This window comes from Bos mutus, chromosome 6, assembly GCF_027580195.1.
Source record: "Bos mutus isolate GX-2022 chromosome 6, NWIPB_WYAK_1.1, whole genome shotgun sequence".
NCBI lineage: Eukaryota > Metazoa > Chordata > Mammalia > Artiodactyla > Bovidae > Bos > Bos mutus.
Window position 1 is genome coordinate 116,574,441 of NC_091622.1, and position 22,217 is coordinate 116,596,657.

Sequence of the window (22,217 nt, forward strand, 5' to 3'; positions counted from 1 at the left end):
ATTCGGTTCCCTGAGCCCGTCAGTGTGTGGTTGAGCCCTTCCTGAGGCGTCTTCTGGAGCCGCTTCCGCTGAACTTGGTCTTGACCGGCTGTGGAGGTCTTCCTCCGGGACGACTACTGCCTTCCCTGCCTGCCTCCCCCCTGCGGGCATGTGGCCCGGGCTGGGCTCTGCCCAGTGGCTCCCTCCTCACCCCGCTCTCAGACTCCATCCGCTGCGCTCCCGGCCTGGCCCACCCTGCCCCACGCGGCTGGCTCACTGGGGAGGTCGTGACTGCTGGTTTTGCACATTCTTGTGTGTCTGAGGTAGTTTATTCCAGCAGGGCGGTGGTCACCGTGGAGCGCGCACCACACTTCAGGCCCGTTGCCAGTAGTTTTCATGAGCACCCGTGTTTGGTGAGGCTGGCATGGTGACCCCTTCTTGCGTGGCTGGGCCCCACAGCAGTGGGGGGTGCGGGGCGGCGGGGGTAGCAGACTGGCACCAGCTTGACCGATGTCGTCGCTCCTGTGGCAGCTGTGTGGGGTGGCATCCTCGTGAGCCCGTGGGCAGAGTGAACGGTCGTTGCTTCACTGACCTATGGCGAGGCCTGAGCGTCGGCCTGCCAGGGACACCCTGGTCAGTGTCAGTGTTTACCAGTGTGGAGTCAGTTCTCGGCTCCTGAGCGTCCGTACCAGGTGGGCTGGGGCTGCTCTGGCCGCAGTGAGTGGCCTCTCGTGTGGTCCTCAGCATGGGGCGCACAGACATGCACGGAACCTCTGAGGAGCAGAGCGGGGCCCGCGGGGTGGAGGGGCTGTGGCCCTGCCCACTCGCCTCACCCCTCGTCACCGGGCGGTGGGGCCTCCTCCCCGCCCGGGGTGCACAGTGCGGGTGGGGGCTCCTGGAGGCCTTGGGAAGGGGCTCCCTGGAGCCCTGCAGGGCCGGAGTGCTCTGCGACCCTGCTGCCGGCTTCTGCAGGGCGCTGGGAAGTCGTAAGGCGCCCGTCGTCGGCTGATGTAGGGAAAGTGCACTCTTCTCTTTCGTCATTTATCATTTCCTGTGTTTATACAGATACAGTTGACTCACTCCTACCAGCCCCGATTTCAGTGGGTTACGACGTCAGGTAGACGCCGCTTTCCTTTGGAGCTCTTCTGGGACATGGTTCCAGGATGCGGAGATGAGTGTGCCTGTGGTTCTTCCTACCCCTTCCTGTGCCCGCAGGTGGTTGCTGAGCACCCGGACGCCTCTGCCGAGGAGATTGAGGAGCTGCTCGCGTCGCAGTGGAACATGCTCAACGAGAAGCAGAAGGCGCGCTATCATACCAAGTTTGCGCTTGTGGCTCCGCCTCAGTCCGAGGAAGACTCTGGTAACGGCGCCTCTGTGCCCGCATCCTCTGCCAGGCCTGCCCAGCGTGCCACGGTCGTGATAAAGCCACCTGAGCGTGGTGTCACCAGAGCCACGTGGTGGGCATGTGAGGGAGGCAGGCAGCCCGTGTGGCCTCCAGGGCCGGAGGCATGCCTGACGGGCCGGGGTCAGGCCTCCTGGCAGGGCCTGCTCCCGCCCCTCACACTCCTGGGGGCAGGGCTGTGGGCTTGGAAGCTCACCGGGTCAGGAGGCTGGCCATGGCCTGGCACTGGGTGTGGGCAGCCTCTGGTTGTCACTGTGAAGAAACATGGTGCCCCTTCGCCATGGAGCTTCACACTGAAGCTTGGGGACACATGTGACAGCCTCAGCCGTGCCATCCACGTGCTGGACGCCCGTGGTGGGGACTGACGCCCGTGATGTGGACATAAGTGGGCGTGTTTGGGCGTCAGTTGAAAATGAAGAGGCCTACATCTCTTGAGGCTCGCTCCTGAGGCGCTTTGGAGAGGCCAGGTGCAGGGCGTGTGCATGGGGGCTGGAGGCCAGCTCAGGAGGAGGGCGCCGCCCTCCCGTGTGCCCCAGTGACCCCACCCTGGCTGGCGGACTCTCGCCCCCACGGCCCCGTCCAGTGACACCAGTAGTGAGCTTCACTCGTGTGTGCAGGGCTGGTTGCAAATGCTACAGTTCAGAGTAGCAGGGTGTTTAGGATTTGTGTATTTTTTTTAAAAAGCAGAAAGTTTACCGGATAGTTCATCAGTATGTAAATCTAGGAAAGGTCCCTTTTCAGTGACTGCTGATTTAAGAAGAGGTGGGCTTTATTGAAGCCGGAGTCTCCTCACCCCTGAAGAGTGAGCGTGACCTGATTGTCTGCTGTGTCACCAAGGACCGTCTGAGTGATTGGCAGGCGCGGTCCCTGCCCCTGGCATGTCTGGTGTGTTTGTTCTGCCAGCCTCGAGCCCTCCCGCAGGGGCCTCGGGGCTGACGCCCAGGATGCAGTGCCCGCGGTCCTGGCCTATCGGTGCCGGGCTCACAGGTGCCCCTCCTGCTTGTTTCTGTAAGAGACGACCTGGCGAGGGGAGAGCCTCCCTTGACGGGGAAGGACAGTGACTTCACCTCCCTGGGGGCTCTCTGCCTGGCATGCAGGTCCTGAGGGGGTCCTGGCAGCTCAGGCCAACCTTGGCCCTTGCTGGTTGCAGTCAGGCAGCAGCTTGATGGGCCCCACCAGCCACGGCTCTGTGGGCCTCTCCTGGTGTTCCCTGAGGCCACCTGGTGCTGTGCTGGCCCAGAGCTCAGTGAAGGCCACTCTGGCCAGTTCAGCCGGTCTGGGTCCAGCGCTGGAGAGGCCAGCGCTCCAGCGTGGCTCTCCGCGAGCACTGTCGGGCCTGCACGTTGAGCAGGGCCTCGGGACGCAGGGGCCTGAGCCTCTGGCCACTGCACCCTGCGGCCCCAGCAGGGCTTGAGGGCGACAGCGCCCTCCCACGGGATGCTGGTGGGAGGAAACCCTGAACCTCTGTAATGCGGTCCTGCACACGCAGGTCCTGGGTTTGCATTGAGTAGACCTTGGCGTGCTCAGATCAGCCCTCTCTCTAGACCTGTACTCTTAGCTTATGTCTTGCCTTTCTGTCAGTGCCGTTTGGACCCCTTAAGTTTTGGGTCAGGTGGTCTCCCTGGGGACACCTAATGTGCACAGTCCACAAATGTGCTTAGTTTGTGATGTGCTTAGAAAGTGCTTAGTTTGCAGATGGATGTGGAGTGTTTTCCTTAAGATGCCTCTTTAAGGAAATGTGTTAAAAGTAGCAAGTTGTTTATATTTTTTAAGTTCGACTTAAATTCCACTAGTCTTTGAACATAAGCGAAGGATTTTGTGAAAATCCTGGGTACATTGACGCTGTGTAACAGATAGCAGGGTGCTCGCCCCTGGGCGAGATCGGGGTTTCTGCTTGCCATGTGGGACGTGCCCAGAGCTCCACCTGTGACCCTGGGGCCCGGAAACGAGCAGGGTTTCGGGGGGCCCGTCACAGCTGGACCTGCACCTGTGCGCACTGAGTGGCTGCTCGGCGCCCCCGGGGGCGGCTTGTGGGAGGGTTTCACGTCAGCTTCCCATCCTCACCCCAAGGTAACTTAAATGGGAAGAAAAGGAGCCACACGAAGAGGACGCAGGGCTTGCGCGGAGACGCTGAAGTTGAGGAGGCCCCCAGGAAGAGGCTCAGGACTGACAGGCACGGCCTGCGGAAGGTAAGCGCACCGGGCCGGGCCGCGGGGGTCCTTGGGGAGCTCCTTCCCGGAGGCCGCTGAGCAGAGCACGCGTTTGTCTGCCGGGGGATCCAGCAGGTCTGAACACTGAGCAGCACTGGGTGTTTCTGAGTCAGCAGAAGCGTGTGTTTAAAGTGGCTCTTCCGTGAAGACTGTGTCAGTCTGTGTGTAAATACTGAGTTGACAGATGAATGTCAAAGTCCACTATGTTATTTTTCAAGAAGTTGAAATATCCATTAAAAATAGGTTTTATGAACCCATCCCATTTATTAGTAATTCATACAATTGTTTCTGTAATTAGGGGTACTAAGCAGGCTGTGCAGACCAGTTTGATGCAGCAACAAGGCACCGATGTAAAGGCAGCCCCAGGACCTGCTCTAGCAGGGGCCAGTGGTGTCCTGGGCAGGGCTGGCCTGGGGCCTGGAGGAACACGGAGCTGACCGAGGCTCAGGGACTCGGGGAGCCGGGCCTGCGTGTCCGGCGTTGGTGCCTGTGTGTGTGGAGCACGCGGGCTCTGCCAGGCCCTCTGTGACGGGACCTGGGTAGTGTCGTCACAAAGCGAGATTAGGCTTCGTACCTCACGGCTGAGCGTGTGTTTATCTAGTGGTAGCTCTTCCAGGGTAGTTGGACTCTGACTCATCACTCTGAGTGTAACTGTAACCTGTCTTTTTTGGCTGTGCTGTGCACCCTGTGGGGTCTTTTCGTGGTGGGATGTGAGATCTCAGTTCCCTGACCACGGATTGAACCCAGACGAACCAGCGGACTGCCAGGGAATTTCCCAAACTGTCTTTCACTGATGTGAATTGAGAAGTTGTTCTTTTTATTGCTTTTTTTTTTTTTAATTGCTTTATTTCAAAGAATGGAAAATAAATCTCATGTGTTGCTCAAGCACAGAAGTGTAGCCACCCCATCATCTGTCTTATTTTTTTAAAGGTGTATTTGCAGTTCAAGGGAGCAGGCAGGTCCCGCCCTGTTCTTCTGGCTCGGAGAGCGTTGTTCCAGGGCCCTTGTCGGCTCCAGCAGTGAGCCAGCTAATGAGCCAGGTGACCCCTGCACTGATCCTCCCGTGTCCAGTGACTGGGGCCTGGGCTGAGAGTCTCCTCTGGCTGCTGCCTTGGAAGTGGTCCTTTACTGGCCGCCATGCAGACACTGGTTGCTTTGGAATCTTCGTGTAAATCATTTACCTAAAAGTGTGACCCCAGACATTTGAAATATCAAAATTCATATGAAGTAGCTAGATAGAAATTTACTAACTAGCAGCTCAGGAAATAGTGCATGATTTTGAAAAGAGTGGTGGTGCTGGTTCGGTTTGTACGAAGCCCACTGAGCCACATCGTGCGTGATCCCCAGTGTGCCCTGAGCACGGGCGGCCAGGGTGCGTGCTGTGTGCTGCGCCTGTCGCTGGGCCCCGGGCTGTGTGCCCAGGAATCGGCGGCCTCCTGGGCGGCGGGTGGCCTGGGGCAGCGGCGCCACGGTGCTGTCCATACCACAGTGTTTGAATTGGAACGCTAGACGCGTGTTCATTCTTTTTTGCTATTCCATTGTGAAATGTGCTTTTTGACGGTCTCTGTGTGTGAGCTTTATCTGGAGCTGGTCTCAGAACTGGAAACCATCAGTGAGAGGGTGGAGTTATCCTGGGCTTGGCCTCAAGCAGGAGGGTGGCTGCCTCTGAGTCAGTCCGCTCCATTCTGAGGGCAGGGTGGGCAGTGCACCGAGGAGGCCCCACGGGAGGCTCTCCATGTGCATGGGGTGGCCGGAGGGGTGCAGATCGGCCCCTGTGAATGGAGAGGGGTCGATGGGCAGCCGCAGGACAGCTGTGCGGAGCCTGTGTTCCCAGGAGCGTTTCTGCGGTACGGCTTCCAGCCCCGTGTTGGTTCCCATTGGAGACGTTCTTTCATTCTTTGCTTTTTCTTTGTTCTTCTCTCCTTCTTCCCTTTCTCTCTCTTGTTTTTTTTGTAACAGAGAGAGACGATCACTGACAAAACAGCCCGCACGACCTCTTGCAAGGCCCTTGAGGCAGCGTCCTCACTGAAGAGCCAGGCAGGTAATGTGGTCAGCACTGCTGCCAGGCCCACGGTCTGGGCTGGGGGTGCAGCACCGGCCCCATCCTCAGGGAGCCTCCCTGCAGGCGCGGACGGTGGGTGAGCGGGAGGCCGGGCCTGCAGGCTGAGCTGGGAGGAGGCGCCCGTGCCGACAGGGTCCTTGCTGTGGTGGGAAGTCGCTGCAGTGCTCGGCCGCTGCTCACCCAAGCCGCTCTTCTGACTTCTACCCGGCTTTATTGTCTTCAGTTTCAAGTTATACTTGAAAGGTGATTCAAATCAGAAATGTCTAGGCTTGTGACTTGATGGTACGAGTTGTTGCGGTAAATTCCACTGTGTTTAGTACCAAGTTCTCCATGCGTATTTGCTACAGTGAAAGTGATGACTAATTATCTCTGTTCTATGTGTTGAAAAAACTAGCTTAAAATATTTGGGGAAAATAGCTCTCAAAGCAATAAAGGGGAACAGGCCACCACTTTTTTTTAACCTTTTCATTAATTATGTTTTTGATGTATCTGTCTGAAGAATGCTTACCATCTCCAAATCTTAATTTAAAAGGAAAATAAAATTCAGAGTAAGAGAAGATTGAAAGTGACTCTTTTCCTTATTTTATAAAGAACTATGCTGGTTTTTAAAACTTAATTTAACAGACTTTTTTTTACAAAAGCAAAACAGGTATTTGTAAGTAGTTTGAACAGAGTGGACATTTGATGATAGAATTGATACTTTTGAGTGTGATAGTGGTATTGTGGTTACATTGACTGCCTTATGTTCGGAGATGTTCTACACTTCTTGTAGGTGAGATGGCCTGTCTGGGCTTGGCCGCAGAGAAATGGGCAACGGGGCTAGCACCAGGTGTGGGTGGGCTGGCGAGGCCCAGGCTGAGCTTCGGGCTGTTCACTGCCCAGCTCGCCAGCCCTCATCGTCCTATAGCTAAAAGTTAATGCCCAGAAAATTCATCTTTAGAAATTCAGTTATTAAAGGGGTACTTTGAAAGCAGGAGGGAGATTGAAGGTTTAAGGTTTAAAACTTTATTTTATAAACCAAAATTATCTTACAGCCACGAAACACCTGTCTGATGCCTGCAAGCCCCTGAAGAAGCGCCACCGGGCCCCCGCAGCGGCCGCCACCACCCTCACCTTTAGCAAAAGCTCATCTCCTTCCGCGTCCTTAACTGAGAACGAGGTAAAATCTTAATGAGGGTGGTCAGCACGCACTCACACGGAGGCTGTGTAGTTGCCCACGTTGAAGTGGGGTAGAGGTCAGAGCTGATGATGGGAGATAGGTTCTCTGGGCTGTGTGTGTTCCATGTGGAAACACGCCCGGCGTGTGGTGCACATGCGTGGCTGCACTTCAGGATGGATGCATTTTATTGTGCTTGGAACCTGTCTTCAAGATGTTGGTCTGTGATGTTCCACACGGGCCTGACCTGACCCTGCGGGCCTAGGGCAGCCACCCCCAGGAGGGCGGGCCGCTGTGCCCAGGCCCTGTGTGTCCGTGGCCGCGGGCCTCCAGCTTCATACTTAGCCTGGAGTGTTCTTCAGTGCTTGAAGGTGAGGTGAGTCAGGACTGCCGTGGCCGTGGCCCTCCTTTGTGGGCCTGGTGGCCTGCGCTGTGGACAGAGCTGCTGGAGGCTCTCACACCCGTGGGCTGCGGCACCACGAGCACCGTCGAGCCTGCCTCTCTGTGTGACCAAAAGCAAAACGGAGGCAGCCTCCAGATGGAGGTCTGGTCTCTCTGTGCAGAGGGAGTTTGGGGTTCCCAGTTTCAGGACTGCCCAAGGAGCTTATTTTCAGGTAGCAGCATCCGCTTACCTTGGTCCCTGTGGTCCTCTCCTCGTGGTGGACGTGAGTCCTGTCTCTAGAACGTCTTTGAAGAGACGCTCACTGTGGCTGTTTGGCACAGGGCTCTGAGGCAGCAGGCGGGTCAGCAGGGGGCACTGCTGACGTGGCCTCCAGTGCGGGCTGTGGTGGGGACGCTCTGGTGCCTGTGCCCATTAGAGGCGGGCAGGCCTTCTGGGGCGAGGGCTCTGCATGCATTCAGGCTGGTGGGCAGCCGGGGGAGTGCAGGGCTGGGACGGTGCCCGCAGGCCTGTGTGGGCTCCCTGTCGTTGAGCCAGCGCAGGTGACGCAGTCTTTCTCCAGACACGGCAGTAGCCTGCCTCGGGGCCCCTGGAGCTGACTGACAAGTGAAAAGGCAGGCTCCGTACAAAGCTTTTTCCTGTTTTTCTTGTCCAAGTATCCTAACGTTAAGTGAAAGGTGATCTGCAGTTCTAAAGAAGAGGAACACTACAAGCTTCAGTTCTGTAGACAGTGTCTCTTCGGTTAGCTGTTTTGTTAAAGAACTTTTTAATGAATTTTTCTGGTTTCATACTTTGGCTCACTTATTTGGTAGAGTTTTTTTAGTTCTCCTGTTGAGACATACCATCAACAGAAACTCACGAGGCCACCGAGGTCTTGTGTCCTGTTCCTTGTCATGAGGCGTGTGGGTCAGAGGTGCGGACCTGGAGCAGCGCCCCAGGCCGGTGGGCGGAGGGGAGGACGTCCATCAGGGGCCCCGGGTTGCTTCGGACCAGGGCGATCCTCGTCTCCTTGGCTGAGACATCTGGTCTGAGCTTGGGAAGACTGACGGAGCATTTTACAGTCAATAGACTTAATTGATTTTTAATTCTTTGGAACTTCAGAAGTAAATAGGTTATTGAATACCTATATATCATGTATTAAATACATTGAGATGATACATGCAGACACTGTTCTGCACTTCGAAGGTGATACACAGATTCCATAGTGTGCGCTCTCTCTCTCACATAAAAACGTTTAGATTACCAGGCTTTCTCTGTCAGCCACTTCTGTGCAGCATATATAAATCTCACATTAGAATTCATTTTTACAGAATTGTATCATTTATTAAAATTCACTTTAGGTGAGCTAGAAGGCTTGTCTGTGTCTGTGTTAACACTACTGAACTCCAGTGTGCAGTCACAGTGTCTGCCAGGCAAAGTGCCTTTTTTAAGCACGAGAGGCAGTGTAGTATGTGAAGAAACCCTCTAAACAACCAGCTCCGGTTCCAGTGGGCCCTGGGTGACCGCTGGGCTACTGTTGGCAGGGCTCGCCTGGCCCCGTTCGGGGTGGGTCACGTGCCCTTTGCATGTTTGTAGTTTCTCCTTTCACTGCCATTGTTAGAATAAGGCGCTCTCACAGGGTTGGTGTCTGCAGGTGTTATGGGTCGTGCTGCGGTCTAAACACCTCTCAAACAGGACTGTGTGGCCAGTCAGGCTCACGGCAGAGCGGTCCTTCCATGGCAGCGCTGGGTCTTCGAGGAGGACAGATGGGAGTCACGCGCTTGCATGGCAGAGGCCTGGGAAGAGTTAATGGGATATGAGTGTTTTGTAATTTCGTTTCTTATTCCTTTAGTAGAGCAAATTCTTATTTTTTTCACCTTCATGGTAACAGCTTTTGTGGGAGCCACATCAGCCAAGCTGGATTTGAACTCGGCTGCTCTGTGCTGCACTTAACATGACGTAATTTTCCGAGATGTCTGCTGCAGGCGGCGTGTCGTCATGCACACTCAGTGGTACTCCTTTCACAGGCAGTTACGGAAGATGTGTGATAATCTGTTTTTACTGGTATTAATAACACATACAATGAAGAAAACATAAATTTTAAGACCAAGGTAAGATACCTAATCAAGGCCATTTAACCAGTCACATTCATCTCATAACAGAAACACGTTCATATCCAGTGGTCGAAAGGGTGCCCTTGGTCAGGGGCTGTCCTGGGCCTGAGACAAGGACAGGACACTGAAGGGGTTCACTCTGTTAGAGGTCATTTTTTCTCCTCTAGTTCATAACTTTCTGAGTTTTTATTGAAAAAAATGTCAGCATCTGTACCTTCAAAAACAAAGAACAAGCAGCACACTTTAAAGAGTCCTGGTCGACTGTGGTCATTGCTAATGGGATATGTCCAGCCCTGTAGATAGCAGACTAACCTCCAACATAAAAGGCAGGAAGACTTTTGATTCTGTCTTTTTTTACTAAACAGTTTTACTATGACACTAGCTGTAGTAAATTTATAGGAAAAACTGTCGTTTGCAATATCGCTGTGAACCATTTAATCTCCTGATTCAGTAACTGTTCTCTAGGAGTCCCGTCACCAGGTTACTCACACCCACCTCTCCCTCGGTTGCTTTTGTAGAACACGAGCCATCACATTAAATGTCTCAGTCTTGGGTGGCCACCTGGTGTGCCCCAGGGGCCCATGTGTCTGCATGGTGGGGAGAGGCCTCCGTGCCCATCAGCTCACAGAGGCGGGGGGCTCTTCATGCTACCAGGCGCGTAGCACTCGACTCAAGCTGAGTAGACGCTTCAGATGTGTCTTACATTTAACGAGAGTTTCTCACTGACGCTTGTATTCTAAACCGTTAAGTGATGCACCGCATGTAAAGCACTCGGGGTGCCTGGCGCCTTGCAAGGACTTAGTGGTTCGCTGTTGTGACAATAATGGTTATAACAATAAAAATAATAAAATCATCATCATTCCATTTTTATCCAAAAGTATACATTTTGCTTTGGCATGCAAAGTGGTCCTTGGGACTGCACGATGCTGATGGGGCTGAAGTAGACCCAGAGGCGGCACATGCTGGGCATGGCCCCGCTTCCGGCGAGGCCTGCAGCTGGCCGGTGACCCTGCTCAGACATAGCGGGACGTGGGCCTCCAGGATGGTCGCGGTCACGTGGCTCCTAAAGGAACGGTGGAGGATTCCCCAGAACTAATCACTATTTGTAAAATGTCAAAAAACAGCAGGGTAAAAATGACCTAGTCCAAAAAGCCTCTACCCAGAGTAAAACTCCCCCTGGAAGGCCTGTGACCAGAGTTAAGAGGCTCATGTGAGATGATAGCTTGAGGAAGTTTGAGTTGTAGCCAGCCCGCCAGCTGCCACCACAGTTGGCCACAGACGAGCCTTCCTCTGATGGGGAGGACTCGGTGTGCCCCACGAGCAGCACAGAGTCTGCATCAGCGGAGTGGGGAGGGTGCACGGAGCAGGCGTGAGGCCACACGGAGAGCCTCGGCTGGGCAGAGAGGCTGGGACGTCGGGATGGTGGCCAGGGGGACGGGCAGCTGTGTCTGCATCGTTCTGCTCCGGACACAGTAGCGTCTCGCTTTGGGGTGCTGGGGGAGCCGAGCTCCCCAGAGGGCGTTCTGGCTTCTGGAGGAGCTGAGTGGAAGGGGCCCCAGGTTGGAGAGGGCTTAGAGACGAGCAGTAGTGTGTGTGGGAGTGCAGGTGGACGGCGTGCTGTGTGACGTGGGCGGTCCTCACTCCGGAAGTCAGTTCTGCTGTTTGTTTCTGCCTGTTGCTGAGGTGACTCTGGTTACACTGCGCACCCTGCCATGACCACCCCTTCCACTCACCACACCTGTGTTGGCAGAGTAGGAGGCCAGAGGTGGATGTGTGTCTGGATGTCCAGAAGTTGAGGTGGTGGCCATTCCAGAAACGCAGGGGCCCTGAGACTGTAGTGCAGCGGCCCTGGCATCTGCAGGCTGCCTCTCCTCTCTGCCTTTCCGTGAGGCGTCCTCGTGAGGGTCAGGGGAGGTTGCGTCTCACCACTCTCCAGCACCTCGCGTCGCTGCGCCTCCCAGCTGAGAGCAAACGCCCAGCAGAGGCTGTCTCTCGCTCGGCGTGTCCGCCCCACCCCCACCCCACCCCACAGACTTGGGGGTTAGACTGCCCCCCAAGTGGTCTCTGGGAGGCCCAGCGCTGTGGTCTTCATGGAAGTCCATGCAGAACCATAGGAATGTTCCGGGCGGAGTGCTTCAGGTCCAGGATGGGGGTCAAGGGTGGCCAGTTGAAAAGGTCTGGTGGCCAGGTCTTGGATGGGAGCAGCTGGACACAGCGGAGGAAGGGCAGAGGAGGGGGAGGCCTGCCACCCCTGGGTCTCTGGGCTCAGCTGCTCGCCTCGACGCAGGACCGGGAGCGTGTGAGCCTGGCCAGACCGGGGCAGCTCTCACGCCCAGCGAGTCTCAGAGATGGTGTAAAGAAGAAAACTCAGGCTGTCGGTTAGTATCTAGATCCAGAAACATACAAGGTGCCCATGTATGAGCTTAAAATTAGGGTTCTCTCCCCAAAGATGGCTGTGAGCGGACGTTGGCTCCGCTGTGGCAGACGGAGCGCTGGGGCTTTGTCCCTTTCAGTAGCAGTGTGAGCGCTTTAAGTGTGGCGTGTCCTCCGTTGGTCGGGCAGTGCCAGCTTGCCGGGCGCTTCTGGAGGGCTCGGGCAGGGGAGTGTGGCCCAGCTGGGCAAGAGAGCAGCCATTTCCCGGAGGAGAGGGGGCGGCGGACACGATCACTGTGGTTTCGTGAGTTGACTGGATTGACTTGATTTCCTTTCCGTTCGGCTTCTAACTTCCCAGCTTCTGAGACGTGTCTGTCTGCTTTACCTATCAGTTCACTGTTCAGTTTGTTCCGGTCAGGGATTCGTGTGTGTTAGACTGGATGAGAGCTGCCTTGACTCAGTGTGAAACTAGCGTCTATGCTTTTAAAATCAATAGTTTTATCACCTCAGCTTTTAAAAATCTGTGAACAGAAGTAATTTCTGAGGACCCAGTTTATCTATTAGATTATGAACCTAAATGACAGTTTTTTTGCTAAAAGAGTTGAAGTACTACTGTCTTATTACAAAAGGCTTCTCAAAGTGCTGTCAAACTTGTGATTGGTTTTCAGTGTTTTTCCCAAGAAGTGTGTTGACTCCTGTATATTTTAGGTTTTTGGTCAGTAAAGTTGATTTTCATCCTCTTAAGTACTGTTTTTGCTGTTTTACCTAGAATAGTAGAAGTTACTACTGGTTGACTTGCCAGTGACGAGAGGTTGACGGTCTCCCACAGGCAGCTAACCGTGTTAGGTCCCGGTGTACGGTGCTCTCTGGCCTTGGTGTAGGAGTGGGGTCTTTGCACATTATTCTTTAGTGCGTGTTTGGAAGCGTGTGCTAACTGCTTATTCAGGGCATCTTGAACCTTGCAGAAATGACTGAAGTGGGTGGGGGGCAACAGTGGGGAGGGCTCGGTGGCTCAGCCTCTGCTGACAGCCGCCAGCGGGGCCTCCCCAGCGGCCCTCCCCAGCCCACTCTTCGGGTGGCAGCGGCTGGGGACACAGCTGGGACCACGCTGGGTTCTCAGGACGTTGTAGAGACTCGTTTTCACCTGTGACGAGGGCCGGCCTTGAATGTGGAGCAGCAGCCCCACGACCTGCTGGGGCACCTCCGGGGGCTGCTGGGGCTCTGGGGGCCGCCTGGTCAGATGTTGTGAGGACAGGGCCAGGCTGTGTTCTCCCGACTCAGACCTGGGCTCGGGGCAGCCAGGAACGGTCGCTGTAACACATGTCCAATAACTTTTGTTTGCATTGTAGCACTTCAGGTGATGAATGACTAACGAATTATTTTCATTCCACCCTGATACTTCACTGTGATGTCAACTTGGAAGACCTGTTTGAGATTAGTCTTTTGGTTTTAAGCTTATTAAACCCCCGGGGCACAGGCGTTGCATCATTTGTCAACCGTACCCTCTGTGAACGAGCGTCTAGTGATCTGACTCCCACTTTACAAAAGCGTAACTCAAAAGTTATGTCGGGTATGAACTGTGTTGCTCAAGGCCTGTAACTGTATTCAAACTGATGTGGTGTCACCTTGTGAAGGGGTTTTGTTAAAAGACTTGAACCTCACTGTGTAACACTGTCCGAGCGTAGGGCCTGCTGGGAGTCCCGAGTCGCTTCTAGCAGTCGGGTCGCCTGTTCCCTAGGCGCACGTGTCCGTTGGTGTCTCGCTGACAAGGCCCTGGCACGCTCCGGAGACCGCGCCAGCCTGCAGGAGCGTGTCCCTGCCGCCGCGAGCCGCAGGGCGCGTAGGTAGCGGGTGTGCGTGGGGGGCAGCTGCGCCCCCGCCCGGCCCTGGGGTCTCTCCCGGCGCCTCCTGTCGGATGTGGAGGCCTCCTAGAGGGCGTAGCCTGAGCGTTGGGACTGTGTTGGGACCGTGCAGGTGAATGTGTCTCCGAGTAAGCCCGGCCCTGGTGCCCCGGAGGTGGAGCTGCAGCCGGAGCTGGTGCCGCCCGCCCCGCCCTCGTGCGTCAACCCCGGCCTGCGCTCCGCCCTCGTGCGTCAGACCCCGGCCGGCGGCGGGGGGCCTCGGGCGGCCTCTGGCGCGGGCAGGGGCGCGCTGGGATGCCAGCGGACCCTCCCCACCCGCCACGGACTGCACTGTTGTGAGGTCTGCTGCTGTACGTGTATCTTAGAGCCCGGCAGAAAACGCGCCTCCTGTGTGTCTTGAACATTTATATTTCCATTCAAAAATATGTACTCCGTGTTTATTTCCTCAAACCAGACTTTGTTAACTTAGGAATATCTCCAAGTGGAAACGTGCTCACTTTTTCTGTAAATCTTAAATAAAAGGTGCTGTTCCTTCCTCTGACCCTGGACTGGTCTGTGTTTTCTGTCTTTCTCTCCGTGCATTTTTTCTTTTTTTTTTTTTTTTTTTTAGCTTTTAGATTTGTCGCAGCCTTGTCGAGGGGAGGACCTGGGTGGTGGGTCAGGCGCCGGGTTTGTCCCGGGAGTCCCCGTGAAGGCCCTCCCGTGGGTCGGTTCTCCGGCGGCCGTGTGGGGCCAGGGCCGGGGGGCCGCTGCCCACCTGCTTCCTGCCTGCTGCCTGGCACCAGTGCAGACCCTCCTGGGGCTCGCCTGTTTGTGCCTCGGACACACACATCAAACGGGGTTTGCACTCAGGGCATTCTCCCGGCTGCCTTCTCTGGGGCACCAGTGTGGAGGAGGAGACGGTGAGCCGTAGGGAGGGCCTCGGGCGACAGTGCCCGTCTAAGCCGTCTCCTTCCTGTGGGAGAAGGTGGGAAAGTCAAAGGTACAGTCTGCTTTCTCTGGAGATGGGGCTCCGTCAGACCTAGGCGCGTGGCCAGGCTGGCACGGGGGCCCACGTCCGTCAGCCGCCCGCAGACGCCAGGCAGCCTGCACACCCCAGAGAGGGCACGCCTTAACTTCGGATTTCAAGTCAGCAGAAGCCCCTTGTTCGTCAGGGGTTTTTCCTTCCGCTTCTCCCTGTCATTTCAGGGAGGTAAACCTGGGGAAGTGCCACTGGTAACCGGAATTGGATGAACTGGCTGCAGGGTTTATTTTGTTGGGTTTTTTTTTTAAAAGAAACGTGGCCCAATTGAGTTTCTAGTTCTGTGTTCTTGGTAAACAGCAAGCCTGGGTCATAATTACTTGTTGCTGTGGTTATTGAGGTGTCCAGGAAATTAGCTTATTACTTCTGCTCTGCTGAAAATTCAGTTTTCAGTGTTTATTTGCCTAACATCTGGTAAATACTAAATGTATTTTTTAGGCTTTAAAAAATTTGAATTTAAGGTTTCTGATTAAACATTTATTGGTTTCTGTCCATAAAGATTTACTGTTGCTGGTCTTGTGAGGGAAAGCCTGTGTCCAGCGGCAGGAAGGGGCATTTGCCCGCCTCTCCCAGACACTGCCCTCCCCACCTGCCCCTCCGCAGGGAGGAGGCTGTGGGACTGGGCGGGCGGGGCTCTTGGGCAGTTACTGGGCCGCACATCCGGACGACGGGCCCCTGCCCTGGGGGAGCACGCGTTGTAGCCACGCGTGCCGAGCCGCTGCCCATCCGACCACCGTGTTGGGTGTGGACACGTCTCTTTTAGCCTAAGATCATTGACCCTTTATTGATCGGGTAAGAAAAGTCAAGCTCGTCGGCCCCATGCCTGTCCTAACTCACCTGCAAGAGTAAACTGGGTTTTCACAAAAGTTGCTTCATTTTTAAGGAACATGGCGAGAGGTGGCGCGCGTGCCCACGCACACCGTGACCTGCACACCAGGCGGGGGCCGCTCCCCGTGTGTGCACGCGCGCAGCGGGCCCACGCCGAGGGGGAGCCGGCGGGGCTGCTGGCGGCCACTGTGAACTGTCGTCCGCCTCCTTCCTCCCAGGTCTCGGACGGCCCCGGAGACGAGCCCCCGGAGTCCCCGGACGAGAGCGCTGACGAAACCCAGACCGAGGCGTCTGTCTCCTCTAAGAGGTCAGAACGGGGAGCCACCGCCAGGAAGGAGCACGTGTGCCAGGTGAGGGGCGGGGCCGGGGCCGGGCCGGGGCGGCCTCCCTCCACCAGGCCGGCGGGCGCGGGACCCCCTGAGCCTCCGGCCCTCTCCCCACAGCTGTGCGAGGAGCCGGGCAGCCTGGTGCTGTGCGAGGGCCCCTGCTGCGGCGCCTTCCACCTGGCCTGCCTAGGCCTCTCCCGCAGGCCGGAGGGGCGGCTCCTGTGCGGAGAGTGCACCTCAGGTACGTCCCGCCCCGCCCCTTTCCCCGCCCCTTTCTCCGCACCGCACAGTCTCTGCCTCCGGGTTCGGGTTCGCTGCACGGTCTGGGGAGGTGCGTGGACGGCCCATGCGGCTGCGGTCACCGCCCACCTCCTCTTCCCTATCCCGGCCGGCCGAGGGTGTCTGGACTCGTCGGAACGGGTCCAGTTGGAGGAGCTCGCGGCGCCGGCTGTGGGGCGCCGTCCCCATGGAGGGAGAGGGGGTGTTTCTTGGAGGAGCCCCTCCCTGCAGCTGCTCGCCTGTTGGAGGGCGCAGCCCCTCCCGGGCAGCCTGGTCAGACCCCCGCGGGCAGGGCCCCTCGAGGGCCGGCGGGCTGGAGGAGGAGCCGGTGCCCCGCCCGAGGCGCGGCGGCTCAGCCCTGCTCCGTGCCCCTTCTCGCCCCGGCCGCCAGGGATCCACTCCTGCTTCGTGTGTAAGGAGAGCAAGAGTGACGTCAAGCGCTGCGTGGTGTCGCAGTGTGGGAAGTTCTACCACGAGGCCTGCGTGCGCAGGTTCCCCCTGACGGTGTTCGAGAGCCGGGGCTTCCGATGCCCGCTTCACAGCTGCCTGAGTTGCCACGCCTCCAACCCCTCGAACCCAAGGCCATCGAAAGGTACAGAGAAGCTCCGTGCGGGTGTGAGCAGATCCGAGCCACCGAGGGCGCGGGGTGGCAGGCTTGTCCCCGAGAGCTTTGCCCCACGTAGGTTTGGATACCTTCCGTCACTGACGGGACGCAGGTGGGGGTTAGGGTTTTTCTTGCTGATTTCCCTTCTTCCTGCCTTAAATGTCATCCTAATGATTGCTGACTTGAGGAAGGAGGGCCTGAGCCCTTCTGACAGATTCTGTTTGTTCAGGCTTTGACGGTCCTTCATGTGTGAGAACCGTATTTCAAGTCCCATCTGTATCGTACAGTGTGGAGTCTGTGGGACTCAAGGGCGGCTGGTGTCTGCTTCCTGACACCAGTGGTCCTCAACCAGGGGCCTGCACTCCAGGGGGCATAAGGCCGTGTCTGGAGGTGTTGGGGGTCCCTGCTGGCGTGCACAGGGCAGCCCCCATGGTCCCCTATTGGGCCGCAGTGTCCAGGCTGAGAAACCCTGGTTGACCTCCTTTTAGAAAACAGCATTAAATGCCTGATGGTTTTCTGATACCTTGTTGAATCACCATTACCTTAAGGAAATGTGTCTTCACAACGCCTAATGGTATTCTTACTCTCCCACCCGAGTCCCTGTTTTCTTCTGCTGCCCCCGGGGTATTTCTGCAGCAGCGCTGTGAGCCTGCAGAGGCCCGGCCCCCCCGGCTGCCCCACTGAGGTGTGGGGTGTGGGCATGTCCACTCCAGGTAAGATGCTGCGGTGTGTCCGGTGCCCCGTCGCCTACCATGGAGGGGATGCGTGTCTGGCCGCGGGCTGCTCGGTGATCGCATCCAACAGCATCATCTGCACGAACCACTTCACCGCCCGGAAGGGCAAGAGGCACCACGCGCACGTCAACGTGAGCTGGTGCTTCGTGTGCTCCAAAGGTGAGCCTCCCGGGGCCGAGAGCCAAGGGCCAGCTGTGGCCCTTCTCCAGCTCAGTCCACCCGCTGGCGATCCGTGTTTGCCCACGTAGTTGCATTCGTGGTCTCTGAGTTAACCACGGTCGGGCCACAGACTCGGGGGATAGCTTTCGTGGTAAAAAGAAAGCGTGCTCCTGTGTGACGCAGATCCCGGGAATTGGGGTGGGGGCTGGGGCGGGGGGGCTAAGGGCACCCTTGTTGCAGGGGGGAGCCTGCTGTGCTGCGAGTCCTGCCCGGCGGCCTTCCACCCCGACTGCCTGAGCATCGAGATGCCGGACGGCAGCTGGTTCTGCAACGACTGCAGGGCTGGGAAGAAGCTGCACTTCCAGGACATCATCTGGGTGAAGCTCGGGAACTACAGGTGGGGGAGGAAGCGCCCGCCCGCCGCCGCCGCGGTCACTGTCTTCTTTTCCTTTACAGAGCTGAACGCAGTGAAATTCTGTCACTCTCTCTGAAGAGTCTGTGAACCCTGTTTTTAATATTTATAATAGATGGTGGCCGGCAGAAGTTTGCCATCCCAAAAATGTCCCCCCAAATATTCAGAAAATGAAGCACGAGGTTGGAGAATTCCCTGTGTTTTTCTTTGGGTCTAAAGATTATTACTGGACTCATCAGGCGCGAGTGTTCCCGTACATGGAGGGGGACCGGGGCAGCCGCTACCAGGGGGTCAGAGGGATCGGAAGAGTCTTCAAAAACGGTACGGGGCTCCGCGGGGTCGGGCACGGTGCTTGGGGGCCTCTGCTAACGCTGACTTCGTGTCCAGCGTTTGGTTTCTGTGGGAAACGCTGGACGCAGCGTTCTCTTCTAGCTGTAGCTTCCGTGCTTGTGGGTAGGTTTGTTGAAGCAGAGGATAAGACGTGACATCTCATAAGTTTCCTAACATTGTGGTGACCACCACTAGCATGGATTAGAGCTCTCTTCAGTATTAGCCTGCAGGGATTTCTCCCCGCTTGCCTTTATGTGAGAGGGAGTGCACTGCAGTCTGTGGCTGCTGCACCAGCTCTCGGGGCTCCCTTGACCCGTCAGCAGTCACACAGGTGCCTCCTCCCCACAGCCGGGTGGGGGACAGAGGGGACAGAGGGCTGGCCTCGTTTGGGGGACGCAGGGGTCAGGAAGGGCAGCACGTGAGGGGGCCTAGGCACTCGCCCCCTGGGGAGGCACCCCGCCCCCCGCTCCTGCTCCTGCACATGGCCCACCCAGGTTTCTCCAGGAGAGGTGGTCCGGGCGGGCAGCTGGGCAAGGGCAGGGTCAGCGCCCCTTGCCCGGAGGCCCTGCAGAGCCCCCCTGATTCTTAAGCTGGCTGGCAGTCGTCCGCCCCTGTCTGTGTGGGTGCCGTGTGGCCTCCTCCTGGTTTGAGGAGACTAGAGACAACACTTGGCAGCGAGATGAAAGTCTAGACAAAGTCCTTAACGTACAGGCCGTAACGGGTGGACGTACCTATTTGCTAAAGTCTTTTACCGGCACTCTGTTGACTTCTAGCACTGCAAGAGGCTGAAGCGCGTTTCCGTGAAATCAAACTTCAGAGGGAAGCCCGAGAGACGCAGGAGAGCGAGCGCAGGCCCCCGCCCTACAAGCACATCAAGGTGACCGCTCCGGCAGGGCTGGGCCGCTCCGGGCGGGCTTCCTCCTGGACAGCTACGCCGGGTGTCCTAGGCGGGAGTGGGTGCTGCCACTGGCCACGTGTCCTCTGGCTCGAGGCCAGGGTGCGGGCAGGGCTTCTGCGCAGGAGGCCTGCGCTCAGCCCAGTGGTCAGCCACGGAACTGCAGTGCTGGCCCGGCTGCCCAGAGCAGGGCACGAACGACAGGCCATCCCCCTGAACCCCACTCGCTGCCACCGAGTGCTAGACATAAGCCCAGATGAGAGGTGGTCAGCCCAGGCCACCCGACCCAGGAGGACCTTCTTCAGATGGCGCGGGGAGTGAGGCGGCGGGGCAGGGGCCATGTTCCCACGTGCTGCTAGCCGGGGCCCCGGGTGGGTCCGTGCCGCCAGGGTGGGCACCCGTTCTCTGCCTCGAGGCAGGTCAGGGGCTCCGTCTTGGGTCCCCATACCTGGGCCGTGGTCAGCGTCTGTGACTAACGTGCATTTAGCCTTCGCTTTGGGATGAGTCCCCTGGAACGGAACTACAGGGCATGTGAGAGTGGCGCTGGGGTTCCCGAGGCTGTTCCAGCCCCTCCGCCCCACCTGGGCACCCGTGAGCAGGTGCCTCTCACCATAGCCTCCCGGCTGCTCTTCCTGCGCCCAGCCCCTCCTCCCCTGCCGCTTTCCTGTGCGTTTGCTCTGAGCTCAGGAGGCCGGGGCTGCCCTACCTCTGTGAGGAGAGGGTCCGGCGGCTGTTCGCCCCTCCTGGGGATTCTCTCGAGCGCAGTGCTGCTATGAGGCAGCCCAGAGGAGGGGTCACAGGAGGCTGAGCTCGGCTCTCGCCCGCAGGTGAACAAACCCTACGGGAAGGTGCAGGTCCACACGGCGGACATCTCTGAGATCCCCAAGTGCAACTGCAAGCCCACCGACGAGAACCCGTGCGGCTCGGACTCGCAGTGTCTGAACCGCATGCTCATGTTCGAGTGCCACCCGCAGGTCTGCCCCGCGGGGGAGTCCTGCCAGAACCAATGCTTCACCAAGCGCCAGTACCCCGAGACCAAGATCGTCAGGACGGACGGCAAGGGCTGGGGCCTGGTGGCCAAGCGGGACATCAGGAAGGTGCGGGCGTGCAGTGTGAATGTGTGTGTGCGTGTGCGTGCGTGTACGTGTGTGAATGTGTGTGCACGTGTGCGTGAGCACATGCATGAACGTTGATGTGTGAATGTGTACAGCGTGTGTGTGTGAGTCGAGGGCTCACTCACCTCTTCCTTCTCCTAGACTTCACTAGCTCATGTTGCTTTTGCACTCACTGAGAACAGGATTTCAAAAAAGGTTTATGAATTGTTACGATTGAATATTATAAAACATTGAATAGAAGACGTCTACCGAAGTAAAACTCTAAAATTCCACGAGTCGGGCCTTCTGTCAGAATTCTGACGGCAGCCGTTGGGAAGTGAAAGGTTTACTGAGCTGGGTGGCCGGAGCATCGGTGAGCAGTGCTGTGGAGTCGCTCTCGCGAGGCCGTCCCAGGACTGGGCAGGCAGGGCCAGGCTACCGGGAGACACGGACCACACGGCGTCCGCGTTCAGGCTGCCCGTCGCGGCTGACCCCAGCAGTGTCGAGAAGGACAGAGGAGTTGAGAGGTGCTTGAAGGACACGTGCCCCGGCCCCGTTCGTCTCGCCCTGACTGCCGGTTTAGGGCCTCTCGCGGGAGAGCTTGGTGGTCTCCACCCTGCTCTCTGCTGGGGAGGGTGACTGTTGTAGTGCCGGCCGCGGGCGCTGGGGGGGCAGGGGCTGGCGTGTCGCTCTTTCCAGGGTGCTGAGAGAAGCTCCTCACCCACAGCCTTTAGAGCGTATGTGGTCACCTGACTGACTGATGGGCAGGGACGTGGGGCTCCGGGCTGTGCCCGGCAGGGTCTGCTGTTCACCCCACCGCGCCCTCTGGCCTCCAGGGGGAGTTTGTGAACGAGTATGTGGGCGAGCTGATTGACGAGGAGGAGTGCATGGCGAGGATCAAGCGTGCGCACGAGAACGACATCACCCACTTCTACATGCTCACCATAGACAAGGTAACGCGCGGCCCAGGCTGTCCCCGCACAGGAGCGCGCCGTCTGGCGTCGGGGCGCACGCCACATGATGCTGCTGTGCCGTGAGCGCGGCTGTGTCTCACACGCCTGCGGCCACTGCCTGGGGGCTGGGACCAGCGCCAGGCAGCCCGCGAGGGGCTTCTGGGAGCCCCGTGCGCCCCTGATGCGCTCAGGGACACCAGCAGTCCTCCCAGGGTCAGAGAAGGGGGCTCGGGAGGCCGCCCTCAGGCACACGGGGAGACTCCTGGGGTATCTGTTCCTTGTCTGAAGCCCACGTCCGTCAGCAGTTGGGCACGTGTGTCCTCTTCGGGGACCAGCGTTCTCAGCGGTGCTGAGCTGGACTGTTATAGGTGGGGTGGAGGAGGGCAGGGCCGTCAGGACACAGCGCCCTGCTGACCAGCCCTCTCCAGGGGCTCTAGGGGACACGGCCACCCCAGGAGATGGCCAATGTCTGCACCCCCTGCCATCCCCCACTTCCTTCGGGGTGTGGTCGTGAAGGAGGTTATTTTATAAGAAATGAAAACCCTAGGCCTGTGCCTTCTGTGTTTCAGAGTCTAAACTTGAACTACTTGTGTCTTGTGAGAAATGCCAGTTTGATCACTTAACACACAAATCAGTCCCTGAAATGGTAGCTCACCGAGGGCCGAAACGAAGAGAAAGCCCGCGAGATGGCTCCTCTTCCATCCTTTTCCTGCAAGGATCAGAGAAAAAGCCCTGCCTCCCTAAGTGTGCCTCCCTAAGTGTGCCTCCCTAAGTGTGCCTCCCTAAGTGTGCCTCCCTTGCAATAGAGCAAGGTCTCTGTGAGAAGACCCTCACACACGCTTCACTGTGGTGAGAATCTGAGATACGAAGCCCAGATCTGAAAAGAAGTGTTAGATACGTTACAAAACAGTTAAAACCATAAAGTGAGATTTAGAGACAGAAAAACAAGGTACTAAGGAATAAATCAGGCAGATTTGATAAAACGGTCAAAACTGGGAGTTACCATAAATTCACTGAAGTCAACCCATTGGATGGGTTAAGAAAA

At 57.3% G+C, this 22,217-nt stretch overlaps 1 protein-coding gene across 9 annotated transcripts in view; it reads left to right on the forward strand.

The window, feature by feature from the left end:
* Nucleotides 1-22,217, forward strand: part of NSD2 (nuclear receptor binding SET domain protein 2) — a 77,323-nt gene that overhangs the window by 51,876 nt on the left and 3,230 nt on the right. For 7 of the 9 annotated variants that reach the window (XM_070372876.1, XM_070372877.1, XM_070372882.1 and 4 more), the window contains 13 exons: nt 1,195-1,339; nt 3,452-3,570; nt 5,551-5,632; nt 6,688-6,812; nt 15,605-15,736; nt 15,830-15,953; nt 16,383-16,583; nt 17,309-17,488; nt 17,729-17,885; nt 18,016-18,221; nt 19,004-19,107; nt 19,953-20,222; nt 21,056-21,172. In XM_070372876.1, the coding sequence (XP_070228977.1) occupies nt 1,195-1,339; nt 3,452-3,570; nt 5,551-5,632; nt 6,688-6,812; nt 15,605-15,736; nt 15,830-15,953; nt 16,383-16,583; nt 17,309-17,488; nt 17,729-17,885; nt 18,016-18,221; nt 19,004-19,107; nt 19,953-20,222; nt 21,056-21,172 (1,962 nt within the window). Of the gene's footprint in view, nt 1-1,194; nt 1,340-3,451; nt 3,571-5,550; nt 5,633-6,687; nt 6,813-9,079; nt 15,571-15,604; nt 15,737-15,829; nt 15,954-16,382; nt 16,584-17,308; nt 17,489-17,728; nt 17,886-18,015; nt 18,222-19,003; nt 19,108-19,952; nt 20,223-21,055; nt 21,173-22,217 lie in introns of those variants that run through there. The other 2 variants (XM_070372883.1, XM_070372884.1) reach the window with 2 other exon arrangements.